Consider the following 16540-nt stretch of genomic DNA (forward strand, 5'->3'; position numbering starts at 1 on the left):
ATCCAAAAGAAGCCAAGAAAACACAACTATCACATATTTAAAAAGGCTCTATTTTCTTGCCTCCTGCTTGACGCGGCGCATCACAACACAGCTGCTCGTTACCTGCTCATTGTGGAGGAGGAGGGCAGGTGACTTATTAGAAGTGAGAGACAATGACCGTACGGATTAATATCACGTTTATAAATGACCGTGATGTAAACAACAACAAAGCCCTCCGGAGCCCAGGGACGAAAAAGAAGAAGAGGAAGAATAATATGAAAAAGACACAGAGGTAACGTGCTGCACAGATCAATTATCTGTTGTAGTCAAGATAGCTCGTTATGGATGGATGACAGTAATGTCAGTGTTTCCTACCTCGAGTTAACATCAGTTATTTCCACTGCACTTTTATTAGGTAAAGATTATTCATGTTAAGAAAATAACCAGTGTCAGTAATACACTTCTTCTTTTGTTCTTATGCTGTTTGAGAAACAAAACCTACTTTTATATTTATTGACATCTTTGTGTACTGAGTTTAGCTTTCACCCTAGTCGATTAAAATGTTTATTTTCCACCTCCTGTTGTCATTAATAGTTTAAAGCTCTTGCCTTTAGAGTATTGATGTCTGAGAGCATGAATGCATTTTGTACAGAAGTCCTCACTGAATCGATCTGTGTGCATCCTGCAGGTCTGGGGTCACATGAAAAAATGTTGAGGTTTCTGTACTGCTCTGTTTTCACACTATATTATAAAATGCAGATTGCTTAACAAATGCTCATCTTCTCTCTCCAGATGCGATTATAAAACATTTAAATCCATCCCCTGCCGTCCCCCTGGGCCGTCTGGGACCACTTCTGCTCTCTGCACTGTTTGGTATTGTTTGTTCTGTTACACTAGTTATTTGTATTTATTATATTTTGTGTTTATTTATAAGAAATATTAGAGTTATAATCATTTTATTTATGTATTTATGTATATGTATTTCAAGTATTTTTTTATTTTAAAATAAAGAAATTATGTTAAATATAAACTGAATGCCAGTTTTCTTTAAGTGTATGAATATTGTCTTTGGTGGTCAACCTGGCTGCAATTTAAGGGGCAACGGCTGAAATCTTGCCTAGGGCACCAAAATGGTCTGTGTCCTCTGACTGGATTTTACTGTTCTGGTTGACTCGGGACGTTTCTGGGCGGGGAGCTGGTGTGTTTCCTCCAGCCAATGAGAGCGCAGCAGGTGAGTTTAGGAGCGGATACAGTTCACAGCTTCACATCATCAACTCAAAATGAGCCCTGAAGCAGAATTCAGGCAGGATTTTTATTCTCAAGGGCAACCGAGTTCATTTCAACTCAACCCGAGTTAAGGTTAAAATATGTTGAACATCCGTGGGTCATTTATAATCCTCACATCAGTAACAATTACAGCTGCAACGACCGGCAGCTCTTCTCACTGATCCTCCTGAAATCAATCTTTATCCGTCCACACGTCTGCGTGTCTCAAAGTGGATTGAGACAAGTTGCTTTACCTTTCACATTTTTTCTAGTTCAGTTAACGGTGCCTCCGTCTGGAGGGGATGTGAGTCTGCCTGAGGTGAAGGAGTTCAGTTGTTGACGAGTGAAGGTAAGACGGACCGTGAGATTGACAGACGGGTTAGTGCAGCATCAGCAGTAATGCGGGCGGTGTACCAGGGCGCCGTGGTGAAGAGGGAGCTGAGCCTGAAGGCAAAACTTTCAATTAACTTGCCGATCCACATTCCTACCCTCACCTGTGGCCATGAGCTGTGGGCAGTGACCAAAAGAATGGAGATCGAGGATACAAGCGGCTGACATTTTGTCTGCAGAGTGTCCTGGCTCAGTGAGGTGAGGACATCAGGCATCCGGAGGGAGATCTGAGTAGAGCGCTGCTGCTGCTTCGAATCAAAAGGAGCCAGTTGAGAGGTTTTGGGCATCTGATTAGCATCCTCCTGGACGCCTCCCTTTGGAGGTTTTCCACACACACACACACACACACACAAACACAAACACACACAAACACAAACACACAAGTTTGAAGCACACTGTTTGAAAGTCGTGGTGTGCTAACTTAAAGGTAGGAGGTTCCAGAGCAAAAGCAGAATACAGACTGTATAAAACATGGACGCTGTCAGAGATGCCACCTATTGGTTAAGCCATGTTGGAAATACTGACTGTAGTTAACTTTCTGTCCAGCAGGAGGTAAAGAGGTGGAGCCTCCTGGAAAACACCTGCTACGAGACCACCTGTCAGTCACCTCAGACACGCCCCTTATTATGCTAATAGCAGCAGCCGCTGCTTGAGAGAAACATAACATTCTTCCATCTTCCATTATTATTCTTTTCCCATAAATGACTGCAGGCAAATCTGAGCCCCACTCCGTGTCGACTTTCCCCTCTGACTCCCGCAAAAACGAGCTCAAAGGCACAAAGACGCTGAGCTAAAGTCCTCATCGATTCTGACAGAGGACGCGCCCGACAGAATCCTGAACAGTCTGGGCTGCTGAAGACCCGCTGCAGGTTACGTATTGATTTCCCTCCAGGACGGTCTGACGGAAGACGCTCAAGTTGGCTTCTGCAGACGGGGCGGAGGGCTGAATCCCCTCTGAGCACGACAATGAAAACATGTCAGGAAGACGGAAAGTGAGCTCGGGCTGCTCGTCCCTCTTCATGATTACAAACCAGACTTCTTTTTGTTGGGATCGGATGTTAAAGAGACGGACGGCAGCAGAGAGACAAAGTCTGCAATGCACATGGGGGGGGGGGGGGCAATAGAAAGACAAAGACCTGCAGAGGACTTGCAGAGGTTGACTTAAGCTCAGACACACACCTACATCACACACACACACACACACACACACACACACACACACACACACACACACACAGATAAGGCAGCTCTCCGAGATGGCGCTGACAGGCCGTTTAACATTCAGCTGAATGTTCTCCACCTGCCATCATCTGATGAGGCTGGGCTGTAAATTTAATTCCCTTTTCCACACTCTGCCAGGCCTTCTAACCACAAATTAACACACACTCACACACACACACATTCCCTCCCTCACACACCCTCACATTACCCCGAGAAGAAGAAACAGGAGGGAGAGTGAAAGAAGTAGCAAACGGAGCAGGGAGAGAAAATGAGTCATTTGTCAGGCGGTGTTTGGGCGTTCTGCTCCCCTGAGTCTCGTCTGGAAGGAAGAGGATACTTGGCATAAAGGTGTGAAGCAGCGTTCCTCAGCTGTTCAACACCTCCTCACACGCAGAGAGGCATCCAAAAAACTCCGACAGGAGCGGAATAAACGAACTGAACGCCAAATTTAAGACGATCTGAACACTCGGAGTTCTCAACAAATTAAATTCAGCGAAGTAGAGGGATCCAACAGACGTCGTAAAAGCCCGACAATCAATTTAAGAAGAGTGTCTCCAATTGTACTCCATGACACCAAGTTCATGATTGGAATAACAACGTGATACCCAGAGACGCTTGTATTTTGTCACATTCTTGTCCATGCTCTTTCTTTTTTTTCTTTCTTTTTTTTTAAGATTTATTTTTGGGGTTTTTGTGCCTTTAATGGAAAGATAGAACAGTGGATAGAGCTGGAAATCAGGTAGAGAGAGTAGGAGAAAGGAGCCACAGGTGGGATTTTAACCTGGGCCGCCCGCTTGGAGGACCATAGCCTAAACACGGCGCCACCAGCGCCCCGTCCAAGCACTTTTTAAATGGAGTAATGAACAACAGCACGGCAGGCTGTAAACGTTACTGAAGCCTGGTTCAGACTACGGGAGCTTCATCACACACATCAGGAGAATCTTAACAGATATTCTTCTCTATGATGATGCATTACAAGATATGAAAGTAAGGGCACATCACATACTACAGGATTTTATTAAGATTAGACCAGTTAAAGCTGCGGCTTCAATGCTTCGTGCAGAGAGGGGAAAAAAACAAGTGTAAAAATGAGTTTGGGTGAAGAAATGTCTCTGGAGATGTGGACAGCATGGATTGTCTGCTCTTCAGCGAGGGCTGGAGGTCAGAGTGTAACTGTCAGATGCAGCTCAGGCGTCAGGCAGGTTGCGTCTTGCCGCCGTAACTGTTCACTTATGACTGTCCTACATATCGCTCCTTTAATCAAAGTCTTGGGTTGGAGATTCAAAACAAATATGTAGACATCAATTCAGTTTTGCACAAAGAATTATGGTGATAATTGTATTTTAAAGTCTCTATCCTGTTAGAGTGTGACTGTGAAGCCGTGTAGGTTGATTAAGACGATCAGCAGACACCGTGAATCACGCTGAGCTTCAAAAGCTTTTTTTTTCATTTTTCTACCGTCACTCTGTAAATGTCAAACAGCCGAAACAGGAGCAGGACCGAGACACGCTGTCGGGCTGACGCTCACACCGAGGGCTGATGAGGGAGCACGGGAGGCTGAGGCGGACTTCAGGGAGCAGAAATAATGAGGAGAGAAAATGAAGGCGAGCAGGACGGACGAGCGAGGGATCCGAGGATCCGGTGTAAATTTCCCCGGTGGCCGAGCGAGAGGAGAGACATTTCTCACTGCTGCTGTGCTAATGACGGATTAAATGGCGCTTCACCAACGACGACAACAAACACGACGGAGAGGAGGACGGCACCGCAGAACTGTCTGCTGGAACAGAAAGTTCTTAAAAGTAACTCGAAGTTTTCAAATTCCTGAACACATCCAAAACACATTTTTATCGGGAGGGCTTCTTATAATCCTTGTTTCATCCAGGATGGTTTATTTGTTTTACTGTTAACTTTAGCCAATCTTTGTCTCGGTTGTTTCTCTTTTCTCTGTTACTTGAATGATTGCTGCACTGTTGTTTTATTTTTCATGCTTTTATAATAGGATTTTATTGTTGTGTGTTTGTTGGGATTTTTTCTTTTTTCTGTAAAGCACTTTGTGACGTTGGTTTTGATAAGTGCTTTATAAATAAACTTTATTATTATATATTATTATAAAACTAGAGTGATGGCCGACGATCTCCATGGTGTTTCAGGGCCTTTAGTCTTCCATTCTTGTGTGTGTGTGTGCATGTGCGTGTGCGTGTGTGCGTTCACCTTGTGAGCAGGTGAGGTGAGAAGGAGGCGGGGTTGTCCTGTTCAGAGAAGAGAGGCATGGATCCTCCCATCAGCCACAACCGGACTGACATGATGAGCACCACCTAGAGGACAGAGGAGGAACAACATGTCAGAACATTTAGCTGGCCGTCTGATGTCTGCTGATCAATCTCTGATGGAACATTAAATGAGCGACTCAGATGTAAGAACGAGCGTCCACAGTCCTTTTATTTTTGCAAACATTATGTTGAGTTTGCAACTAAAATATTTACAGTGGTAGGTACATCTCTTCAAGTTGAAAGAAACACACACATGCAATGAAATCTGTGTGTCGTTTTCAAGATGTTTTGGGGCCATTTTTGTCTTTATTGGACAGGACAGCTGAAGAGAGATAGTACATGTTTGGAGGAGAGAGCGAGGGGATGACATGCAGCAAAGGGCCGATGTATCTGAACACACAGGTGGAGTGGGACATAACCACTAGCCTACCTGGCGCCCCAAGGACCAGTACTTGATGTTACAAAAAAACTTGACTCACATAGGCGGAGATGAGGCCGGCTCGTTTGATGAAGGGGCTGCAGATGTGGAGGAGGTCCCTGAGTCTGGAGCCGGACAGGTGACTGAGGAACAAACACAAACACAGAGGATCAGTCAGACTTCATCTGGGGGTTTAAGCAACACAGACTAAATACAACTCTGCACTTTGAGAGAGAGTCACAGCGTTTACCAAAGGTTTGCAACCTACCAAAAACTACAAATGCTGCAGCCAACAGCTGAACTAAATACTTCTGTCACTTTCTGTTTGCACCACCTGAAGCAATAACCAAAGACTGATCCATCACCAACACCTGGCTGCACCAAACTAGAGACACAATTACACTTATTGGTTGAAGGTTCTTCTTTCTAGGGCTAAAAGTTGACAGTGCAATGTGCTTCAGTTTAGCTGTGTCAATGTACTCTCTAAATGACCTTTTGGCATTGGATTGTCTGCAGAGTTGTCCTTTTCTTAAAAATGAATCCATGAGCAGATTTAATTTAAAAAACACAAGCTAGAGAAGTCTGGTTGGTGGTTTTTCCATGTCCCACGGCCTGTTGAAAAACTCAGATAGAGCGCACGACTCAGAGGCTAAACGTTTTCTCAACAAATACACATAGCTAGTTTGCACATCTGCTTAGAAGAGAGATGAAGAAGTAACCATGGCAACCACTCGCGGCCTGAGTCCATCCTGCTAACTGTGGATGTTTTTGTGAGATTTCTGAGACGCCAACAGCGACCCTCTTCCTCTCCGCGGCCTAAAGGATGAAACGGGCATGTGCTGCGCTGATACGGCGGTTTTTAAAGCGACAGGAGCCATTAAAGGTTACGTCATTTAGCGTTCGCTTCCTCGACCGGACTTTGGGGTCAAGTGTACTTGGATCCAGGCCCGGGTCGCAGATAGCTCTGCGTCTTAGCTACGAGCTTTTCCTCTCCAATAAAACTCTTTCACGTTGAAGAATAAGTTCCAGATACCCTCAAATCTGGGCAATGACCTTTTCCAACCTTCCAGTAGCTTTGTCATTAAGACAAAGTTAAAAAATGAAAAGCTTTATCGTGTCTACTTTCCATGAAACCGAAGAAACAAACTCTGCAAGGTCAACATCCATCCATTCACTCGTTCATTCATGTATCGAGCCAAACATCCAGCCAAGGTCATTCTTAAAGCCTCCACCCCGCGGAGCACACGGCCCTCTGTTTTAGCCTGAGGTGGAAACTAGAGCTTCAAGTACAGAAAAGAGGCAGCAGGAGAATAAGATGAGAGAACAAGAGGAGGGGAGGGGGGTGAGACAGATAGCTAGTGAAAGCAAAGCATGGAGAATCCGTTCAGCAGCCCATCACTTTGAGACGTTCCCCGTGTGCAGAGCTTTCAAAGCATCACAGAGACGAGATCTCGCAGGAATTCTACACACATTCTGTGGGTCTCACACTCCCGTCTCTCCAGTTTCATCTCTACCCCCCGCCCCCCCACCACCCCCTTCTTTTTTTCTCCTTTTCTATATTTGTCTTTTAAAAGTCTTTGCTCTTCTGTTCTGCTGAGGTTTGCAGCGCCATGAGACAGAATGACAAAGAGGAGTCAGAGTCTGCAGACGCTGCATTCAGGAGTGACTCTCAAAGAGTTTGGTCTCCCCGCTGATTAACAGGGAAGTTCTTTCTCCGGGAGAACAGTGCACCTAATGTGTTTAATGGACTTCACACTCGCACAACCAGGTGTTCAATGCAAATGATGGAAAGTAAACATTTTAAGGATCTAAAACCCAAGATTTATGTAATTCTGGACTCAGAAATGGCCACATTCAGATCAGCTGAACTGCTAAAGTGACCTTACTATATGATCAGACATTAAGGAAACATGCTATGTTGAAGTGCTGGCTTCTCTGACAACAATGCAGCAGCCAGTATGTCCTCCTTCTAACTTTAGATTCTGCTCCTGAATGCTCTGGATTTTTTTGGACCAGAGAAGGTAGGCGGTTTTAAGGCAACCCCCACACAGCTGTTTTGGACGCCCCTCGGTTTGCCAGATATGAGAGCAGTTATCAGGTCAAACCAACAGGTGTTGCAGCGATGGAAGCGGGCAAGAGAAGTGGTTCAGATAGAAGTGATTGTATCTGACCTAAAAAGCCTCTGCATGTTTCTAATAAGCTCCACGAGCAGAAACGTGCTCAAACTAGGATCAATATTGGAGATGCTTTTTGAAAAATGGAGAGAGGTTAGAACACAGAAAGGTTTACAGACCGATGCAGAGCTGGATAAACACTGAAGCTTCAGTGTCCACCACATGGAAACCTACATGAGCATCGACTCTAGAGAGGAGGGGGTGGGGGGAGACAGCTCTCTACAATGTTTAGAATTTGGACTGCAGTACCCATTTTAAACACTAGGTGTCAGAGTTACATACTGCTCCTTTAATCAAAGTCTTGGGTTATATAATGTGGGTTAGACATACAAAAATGGCAGCCTGTGTTAGCATCGACTCTAGGGAAGAGGGGGCGGAGGGAATTTAACTGATTTAACTGGCGACAGATATTCAGAGAGGGATTCATCAAAGAAAAACTTGAATTTGAAATATCTATTGACTGCTGAAATACTTCTGATTGCGCCGACATATTTACCTGACAGCATGCTGTGTTTTAATCAGACTTAAGAGCTGTTAGTGCTGCTCATCCTGCTTGATGCTTTACTGAGTATTTAAGAAGGTTTTAAATTCTGTTTCTTTGTTTTGATATGTGAGTAGGATTACTTATTTTATGACATAATTTAAAATGCTAAATAATTAAATTCAATGAGCACATTCTGTGGCATGGAAAGGATCCCGAGGGAATCACCGACTGCACTCTAGGAATAGAAGTTCTGCAGCTTCGACGATACGTTTGCAGTGTTTTTAATAATAAAGAAGAACACAATTAATCACAGTTGTATCGCCCTCTCTAACAGGTGTCCCTGCTTTAATAACGTTCTGCTGAGATGAAACTGATGAAAGCCGCGTGCTGCCTGACAGAAGCTGTTTCCCAAACTCGTCTTTCGCAGGTCGGATGATTAAAAATCTCCCTGAGGCTGGAAATGCAAAGCAACACTCGGCGTCCCTGGGAAACACACGCACATGCACACACACAGACACACACACTGGGATGGAGAAACGCTGAGAAGATTGGTTTCACGCTGCAAAGTAAGAGAATGCGACGCCCCTCCCCGCTTACACACACATACACACACAGACGAGGGGCTTATAGAGAGAGAGAGAGAGAGAGGAACAGACAGATGTTGTCGGTGTCTTCAGACCTGGGCCTCAACTTCTCTCACAGGATCATGGGAAAGACGACTCCGAGGATCTGCACAACAGGATGCTAATTTACCATGACAACTGTGACCGCAGCAACAGCGGAGGATGAATGGAGGGGAGGAGGCGTGTGTTTGGAGGGGAGGGAGGAAGTTAGACAGAAAATTGAGTTTGGGTGATTGTTTTTTGGAGAAAGGTCCGGGAAGGGGGGGGTTCAGCTTCACACACAAGAAACGTAAGCAGGGGAGGAGAAACATAAAAACAAAAGTGCAAAAAATCCACCGGGAACTTGTAGGGGTTGTTGTGATGTGAGCTCGGTTCAAGCCCTCAGTGCTCCTCTTGCAGCTAAAATTCTTCACATTCTTCCCTCTGGTGGCATTTCCTCTCCTCCTCCTCCTCCTCCTCCTCCTCCTCCTCCTCCTGGTCTTCTTCTTCTTCTTCGTCACCGGGTGCCACAGTTATTTACACTCACATGTCCAGCCACCGTGGCTGCAACACGACAGAGCTGCTGCACCACTCCGGGCTAAAAACTGACTCACTGAACGGAAGAGGTGGACTCTAAGAGACTCTCCAGATCAGCAGTTATGTTTTTATAACAACAAAAAGATGAACCATACACTCCTCCTCAATATATCTACACAAGAGAGGCGTTCTTAACCCCAAAACATTTTATGTAATCTGCCTAAATTCAGAGTTTTTTGACAAAACAAGTTTCAATTATAACTTAAAAAAAGGGATATAACACCATGATTGACAGCTCTGTTGACCAATGAGTGGGAAGCAGATTTTCAGAGTGGAGGCAGTTTGTTCTCAATCAATCTGTCAGAGACAAACATATGCTTCAAAATGTGACCGAATCGGTGCCACATTTACCTTTTCCTGGACTTCGTTCTGTAGCTTTAGGCTTTGATGATGCACGCCCTGGTGGAGCTCGGCCCAGGTTGGCACCAGGTTCAGTTGTTTTGCATAAATCTATCCGTGGACCGTTAAAAACAGGTTCAGTCAACATGCCGCTTTGTTGTGCCAAAAATCACAACATGCCGCTGGTTAGACGTCCCAGTTCAAAAAGGTAGACGGGTAAAACACGAGAGGCACATGTGTCTACACGACGGGAAAAGTTGTATAACTCGTTTTCTTCTTAATAATTTGATCGCAGTGGTCATTTGCTGGTGTAACACAGACATGCAAAATTCAAGATTCTGCACAGAGAGATCTTCTTTTCTTTGCTTGACACAATTTTATTCTGCATTTGCATCAGATATGAGTCAAACTTCTACATCCCTGCTGTGTGTGTGTGTGTGTGTGTGTGTTTTCTCTCTTCTTGCCTGCACCCCTCATATCTCTCTTTCTCTCTCTCTCTCTCTCTCTCTCTCTCTCTCTCTCTCTCTCTCTCTATGTGTGCGTCTCTGAGTTGATGTCAGGCCTTGCAACGTCTTATGAAGTGTGATGTAGTGTGAAGGGCTGCTCGGGGGCAGTCACAGAGCCGAGACGCTTCACAGCTCTCCGACACTGACGGGACAAGTGCACACGCACACGCACTCCGCCTGTATGCATGTTAGCTTTGTGGGACTGTGTGTGTGTGTTAGTATGTGCGATGTGTGTCAGACTTTTAGGGACACACAATATTGAAAACCCATCGGTCTTCATCTGATAGACGAGCTCTGCCTCTTGAAATGGACGTGATATCTCGTAATTGCAGTGAAGCTAGCGGTTAGCATTGAACGACCTCCAGGCCAGGCCTCCTTTACCGTGCCGCGTTTAGCCTGCAACGTGAACGCAGTTCATTCTTTGTCCATAACGTCCCATTAGTGGACTTTCTACATTACTATGAAGACTCTGTATAAAGACATTAAAGGGACTCACAGCAGAGTTGGACCAGTTTAACAGTCCTGGTCCCTCATGTCTGTGCACCTTACCAAACACCTGCCACACAAACCTCTGTCTGACCCCGGACACGTCAGTCCTGGAGCTGCTGCCGCTGACAAACTGTCACCAAGCTTTCAATCTTATATAACGGGAGAAATGTTCACATGGCAAAGTCACCGCTGCATGACTCACAGGTGAAACACTGACCCCACAGGGAGCTGATGATATTTCAATATTGCGCACACAGTAACAATCAGGAGAACCGGGTCGACATGCTGCCCAAAGGCGCCCCTAAATGTGAACACGTTATTATTTTAAGTCTTTGACATCACTGTCGCCCCTTTAAGCATATTAGAGATGTATTTCCTACGATACTGCTGCCTGAAGTGTTAAGTCTTTCCAGAACAGAACCAAGCCAAGTGTGAACTACATCCCACCCCAGGTTGTGTTCAGTCCCTGTTTGTATTTACATACCCCCAAACAGTAACGCTCTGTACTTAGTACATAGTCAAAGTAATATGGCACCAAAGTGATAAGGACTAATCTCTAATATGCTGCACCCCTAAAGGCCCTGACTCACCAAGGAGATCGTCAGCCCTTGGTCCTAGTTGGACTGTCAGTGAGTGGTCGTCGCCCTAGTTTCTGCTGTGTGTCCGGCCCCCGTCTGCCTTATTTTCGCCTCTGCCTCTTCTTTTCTTTTCCCACTAAAATACCAAGGACTGACAACGCCAGCGCCATTTTCAACTTTTTATCAGCGATATTCTCCATTAGTAGACCACCTAAAATACGAGTTGTGACCGACAGCGGTGTGAAAATGGTCTTCTCGTATCATAACAACGGACTCCCACCGCCTGCTGGCATGGAGAGTTACTTCCTCTGACGCATGTGCAGAACGTACGTGGTGGTTGGCCGTCTACTGTAGACTTTGCGGTGTGTTCAAGTGCAACTCTTTGGCCAAGACGTGAGGTGACGGCACAGGCGGCCTCCGTTGCCGTCTGCTTGGTGTGTCAGTCTCAGAGCAAGTGCTTAGGTAATCTAGCATGGGTACAGTCAGGAAATGTACAAAGACAAATGTAGTCCACTTGGAAGGGCAAATGGGGCCAATGGATGGGTGATGGTTTTTTGTTTTTTTTAATGGAAGGGTTCAACCCTTATTAAAGGCTCTTTTGCAGCAAATTCAGGGCTGTGTGCATTGGAGCCTCTAAAAACACACACTCTCCTCTGGCTGCTGGATTAGGTTCTAATGTGCATTGCATGAAACCCAGGTGAGGATTACGATCGGGCACCGCTGCTGGCTCACAGCCTCTGCACCCTCACAGAGCTTCATGCTGCGGTTCATGTGTGTGTGTTCTGCCCTGGAAGATACAGGCTGAAGTGCCCGAAGAACCAACTCATTAATCACAGAGACACAGAGATGTTCTCTCGCTCTCAAACACACACACACACACACACCCGCGCCAGATTTCTCCGGGGAGCGCTCCGGGGGCGTTCCTCCGAGGAAGAGAGAGCACTGTCTTTATATTAAAGCCATCCATCTTCACTAACCTCAGGTTTTATTGAGGATCTTTATGGAGGAACATGTTGTTTTTCAGTCTGTAATCTCTTGAATCCATACAAGAGAGGCCGCCTGAGCTGCAGGAGGCGTTAGTTCAGACTGACAGATTGATAAACGTCGGTTCAGCATTGTTACTTACAACTGTTGAACAGCTGAGTGATTGAGATTAATTCAGCACCTGAAACAATGAAGACAGGTGACAACAGAAAGGTCAGCTGTTGACTTTGAACGCCTCCCTGAGTATGAGATAAAGCTGCTGCACTTTAAGCATTTAGGAAGCCATTTTGGATCGAAGTCAGTCAGTTTCCTTAAAGTAAACGCTTATTCTGGCTTTTAAATGTGTAAACATCTGATGCAGGTGGAGTCAAACTATTTCACAATGAAATGTGAAAAGCATCGCTCATGACTTTCAAGGACATCTGTCCTACGAGTCTCATTTTACAGAACTCAAATCTTCATTTTGTTCCACTTGTAAAGTAATGCCACTGAAGCTGCCTATCACATAAGATACATCATGTTGATGAGACGTATCTGTATCTGTGAGGACTGGAGCATATTATCTACAAAGGAAGCGAGCATCTTCAGCGTCTGTCCTCATCACTTCATGAGTAATGAGACGACTTTGCCAAAACTTGGGAGTGCTCCCTGGAGATGAATAGCGTCTTTGATGAGTGGGAGAGCGCTCGGTGAAGAGAGTGTGAGTGGGTGAGAGGAGAAGTATTCAAACTTTAGTGGTGCTTCAAAACTGCACATTAGTGTTTGCAGTGAGTGGGCTGCTTTCAGTTTGTTTTTTTTAAACGACAGTTAAATGTGATTCAAGGTGCATCTCTGCTTTTGTGATGTAGACCTGGTGCACACAAGAAATTGGATTGGGAATGTTTTTCTGAACAGTTTTGTGCGACTGTTTTTAACACAAGATTCTCAGACTGATTTGCAACTTCCCAGAAAATCAGCTGGTTTGAGTTTATTTCAGTTTTTAATGAAATTAGCCCATAAAAAAGTCAACAATAAGGGGGAAGGAAATATGTTTTAATTTGAATATTGCAGGTTTGGACATTGTTGCTAGGTTACGAAAATGTAACTTCTGCATCCCTCGTAATGTCCGTCAGGTGTGTTCTAGATAGCTGTGTGCTTATTATTTGCTTAAATCCTGACATCAGCAGCAGCTCTACGCCTGGAACCTGTTCCCTCCAAAAGACGAGTCAGACTAACGACTCCTCCGCCATTGTCGTTGACAAAGCTGATGTGGTTAGTCCCGCGCCGTCTTGATTCTGATTGCTTTGTTGAGGGAGGAGTGACATTAACAAGAGCAGCGCTGTTCCAAAAGCTGAACCGTTTTCAACTGAGAGCGCAGCGACAACAATCTGCCACACTGAGGGTGTGTTTGACCTCGGGTCTGAAAATGCCTGAACTACATTAGTTCTGTATTGAAGACGACCACTGGCTGTCTGTGGACACAGGCCCTAAGATCTGTTAAATACCGAGCCGTCCTACCAAAACACATTGTGAAAATACCTTTTCTTATCATGAATGCTCGGGCCGGAGGGTTTGGGGACACAACAAACCTCTTATGGATAAACTGGTCCCCGTCTGAGTCTGTATGGTGGACCAGGTTGAACCAGCGTCACGTATCGAGTGTAGTGATTACACTATTAAGGACAGAAGCTCAGCAAACGAAGGAGGTCGTTTTAAAACTCTTACTTTTCCCCAGGTAGTGTTTCTCGCAACATTTACTTTTTGTCCCCCAGACATCTGGAAATACTTTGGTGATAACCTTTTATTATTACTGCAGCAGTGATGGCAACAACACCAAAGTGGGGTTGTTTGTTTTACTTATGGTATGAGAGTGTGTAAGGAAAAGGCGCAATGGGAGCCGAAAACAAGGAGCATTCTGGGTAACATTATGCTGAGTAATGCCTGGTTGTTAGAGCTCAGAAAATGTTCGAAAGAGAAGTCGTTAGTTAGGGGATGTTGGAGGAGAGCCGGGGGATTTACCCTAAGGAGAGTCTAATGATGAAAGGTGAGCCAGGAGGAGGAGGAGGAGGAGGAGGAGGAGTCTCTGTTCCTCCTCGCCTCGTTTCTCTTCACAGCCTTAAAAACAAAACACCTCTCACGTCTCCCTGATGTCCTCATTACGGCCCGTCTGCTCCTGGGCAAGCAGCAAAGCTCCTCACATTTCAGACAAATGTAGAGCCGGGTGTCGAGGAAAAGCAGGCGGGGAGTTATGGAGCATGACAGGGAGGTGAAGAGGGAGCGGGAGGAATGAGAAAAATGCAGGAGGAGACGGAGACTGCTGCATAATGCATGTTGGAGGGAGAGGATGGAGGGAAAATGAGACAGAATGAAGGACAGCAAGTTAAGCATTTGAAGACTTTTCAGACCAAAGCAGTCTAACTTCCTGCTGTTCTGAATCATGTTTCACTCATTTCACCTGTTGTTTTTGTCTTTAAGAAACTCCCTGCTGTCAACTGGTATGGAAGCTATATGCTCCCACACCAATAGTAGCTATAAACTGCAATGTTTTTAGAACAGAATAAAAGTTGCCGCATTGTGCCAAATTGTCTGGTTCATTAGTTGCAGTTGAAATGAATTTTGGGAAATGAGTTTAAATCAGGCTGAATGTAATAAATTCAAAACAGGAAGCCGAAACTACAATAACTCTTCAAAGAGTGAAACTCCTCTGATTTGAACGTGACCTAACTGCTTTTTGAATTTGCCTGCTGATTGACAAATGTTTGACTACTTTGATTTTGTCACCGTTTTCTCAAGTTTATCTCTGCTGAATAAAACCCTCCAGGGCTCCACAGTCTGATGACGAGGTTACTTCGGCGGCTGCTAATTAGGATCCAAACCAAACAGCCTCATTACGAGCGCTCACCGTCTCTTCACATTAAACACGTTTATGTGAGATGTGAGACACAATTAAAGGTTGTAGGCTGAGGCCTCCTGCTGACTGCGTTAGCATACTAATGCTACACTGACTATTTCTGGCTCTGGTTATTACGGCTGTGGCCGAGTCATTAGTTAGTCAGAGAGTCTCTGAGGGCCACGGAGGCCACAGCATGCATACTTAAACTCATGCAAACATCTAAAAAACACACCAACTGGAATGCAGCAGTGAAGAAAACAACTGCATGTTTTCTGCAGGATAGACGTCAGTAACAGGGAGCTCAAACTTACGTTATCTACAGCTTGTTTTTCAGTCCTTAAGACAGAAATCAACTCATTCAGTTCAAGAGTTTTACAAAGCAATTTGGTGATTTTATCAGAAAATGAAGTTGTGTAGCAGTGACTTTAAAGGTCGCATATGATGCAAATCACACTTCACCATGTTTTTCTAACTCTAATATGTGTCCCTACTCTGTCTACAAACCCACCAATGACGAGAAAAGTCCATCCTCTCTGTCTTTTGCCTGCTCCACTTTTCAGAAAATGTGTGCTCAAACAGGCCGTTTGGAGATTTTCCCTTCATGACATCACAAAGGGCAGAAGCCCCTCCCCCAGGTGGGTGACACTGCCACAGCTAGGTGTTTGTTCTGCCCTCTGAGTCTGCCTTCTCACCGTAAACAATAGGACATGGAGCGAGAAAGCCCGAGACACACAAGCCCTTCCAGGGAGGGGGCGTGGTCAGACACAGCTCATTTACATTTAAAGGTACAGACACAGAAACAGTCTGTTCTGAGCAGGGCTGAAATAGAGGGGTTTATAGACATGATCAAATACAGGATCAGAATGGATTTAGAACAAGAAACTTCACAGACATGTTTTGGAGAGCGCTGAGACTTATTGAAACTGGTTGATGAGGAGGAGAATATGTGAGCTTTAATGTCTTCCACATTTTACAAATCAGTGATATTACACTTGACACATTTAGACACTTTCATTAATTTTTATAAAAAGTATAATGACCTCCACTGGGAGCTGACATATTTCCTTAAATATCACATGTTTTTCTTCTTCTGAGCAAAAAGCAGAAACTGTCTTTTCTCAAGTTTCTCCAGAAGACATAATGCAAAGTCTTGTTGTTAAGGTTTCTGAAAATTTTGTTTTCATACAGTACATTAGAAGGAGACGTTGAAGCTTTTGGGTCAAGATTGTTTAGTCTACAACAAAAAGGTATTCCTTATCAATATAGTCAGATCCGTTTAATGGCCGACAACAACAAGTTAAATTGGTTTATTGTTGCCGCTCTCAGGGCAAATACATCCCTGAGTGTAAACGTTCTAAATACCCTCCACTT

The 16540-nt window shown here is 44.8% G+C and overlaps 1 protein-coding gene across 1 annotated transcript in view; it reads right to left on the reverse strand.

The window, feature by feature from the left end:
* The window catches only part of tmtc1 (transmembrane O-mannosyltransferase targeting cadherins 1), an 85280-nt gene that overhangs the window by 30102 nt on the left and 38638 nt on the right, over nucleotides 1-16540 (reverse strand). The window contains exons 5-6 of the mRNA XM_065951182.1: nucleotides 5606-5687; nucleotides 5068-5171 (exon numbers count right to left, since the gene is read on the reverse strand). Of these exons, the coding sequence (XP_065807254.1) occupies nucleotides 5068-5171; nucleotides 5606-5687 (186 nt within the window). The remainder of the gene's footprint in view (nucleotides 1-5067; nucleotides 5172-5605; nucleotides 5688-16540) is intronic.

This window comes from Labrus bergylta, chromosome 23 (genome assembly GCF_963930695.1).
Source record: "Labrus bergylta chromosome 23, fLabBer1.1, whole genome shotgun sequence".
In the NCBI taxonomy this organism is placed as follows: domain Eukaryota; kingdom Metazoa; phylum Chordata; class Actinopteri; order Labriformes; family Labridae; genus Labrus; species Labrus bergylta.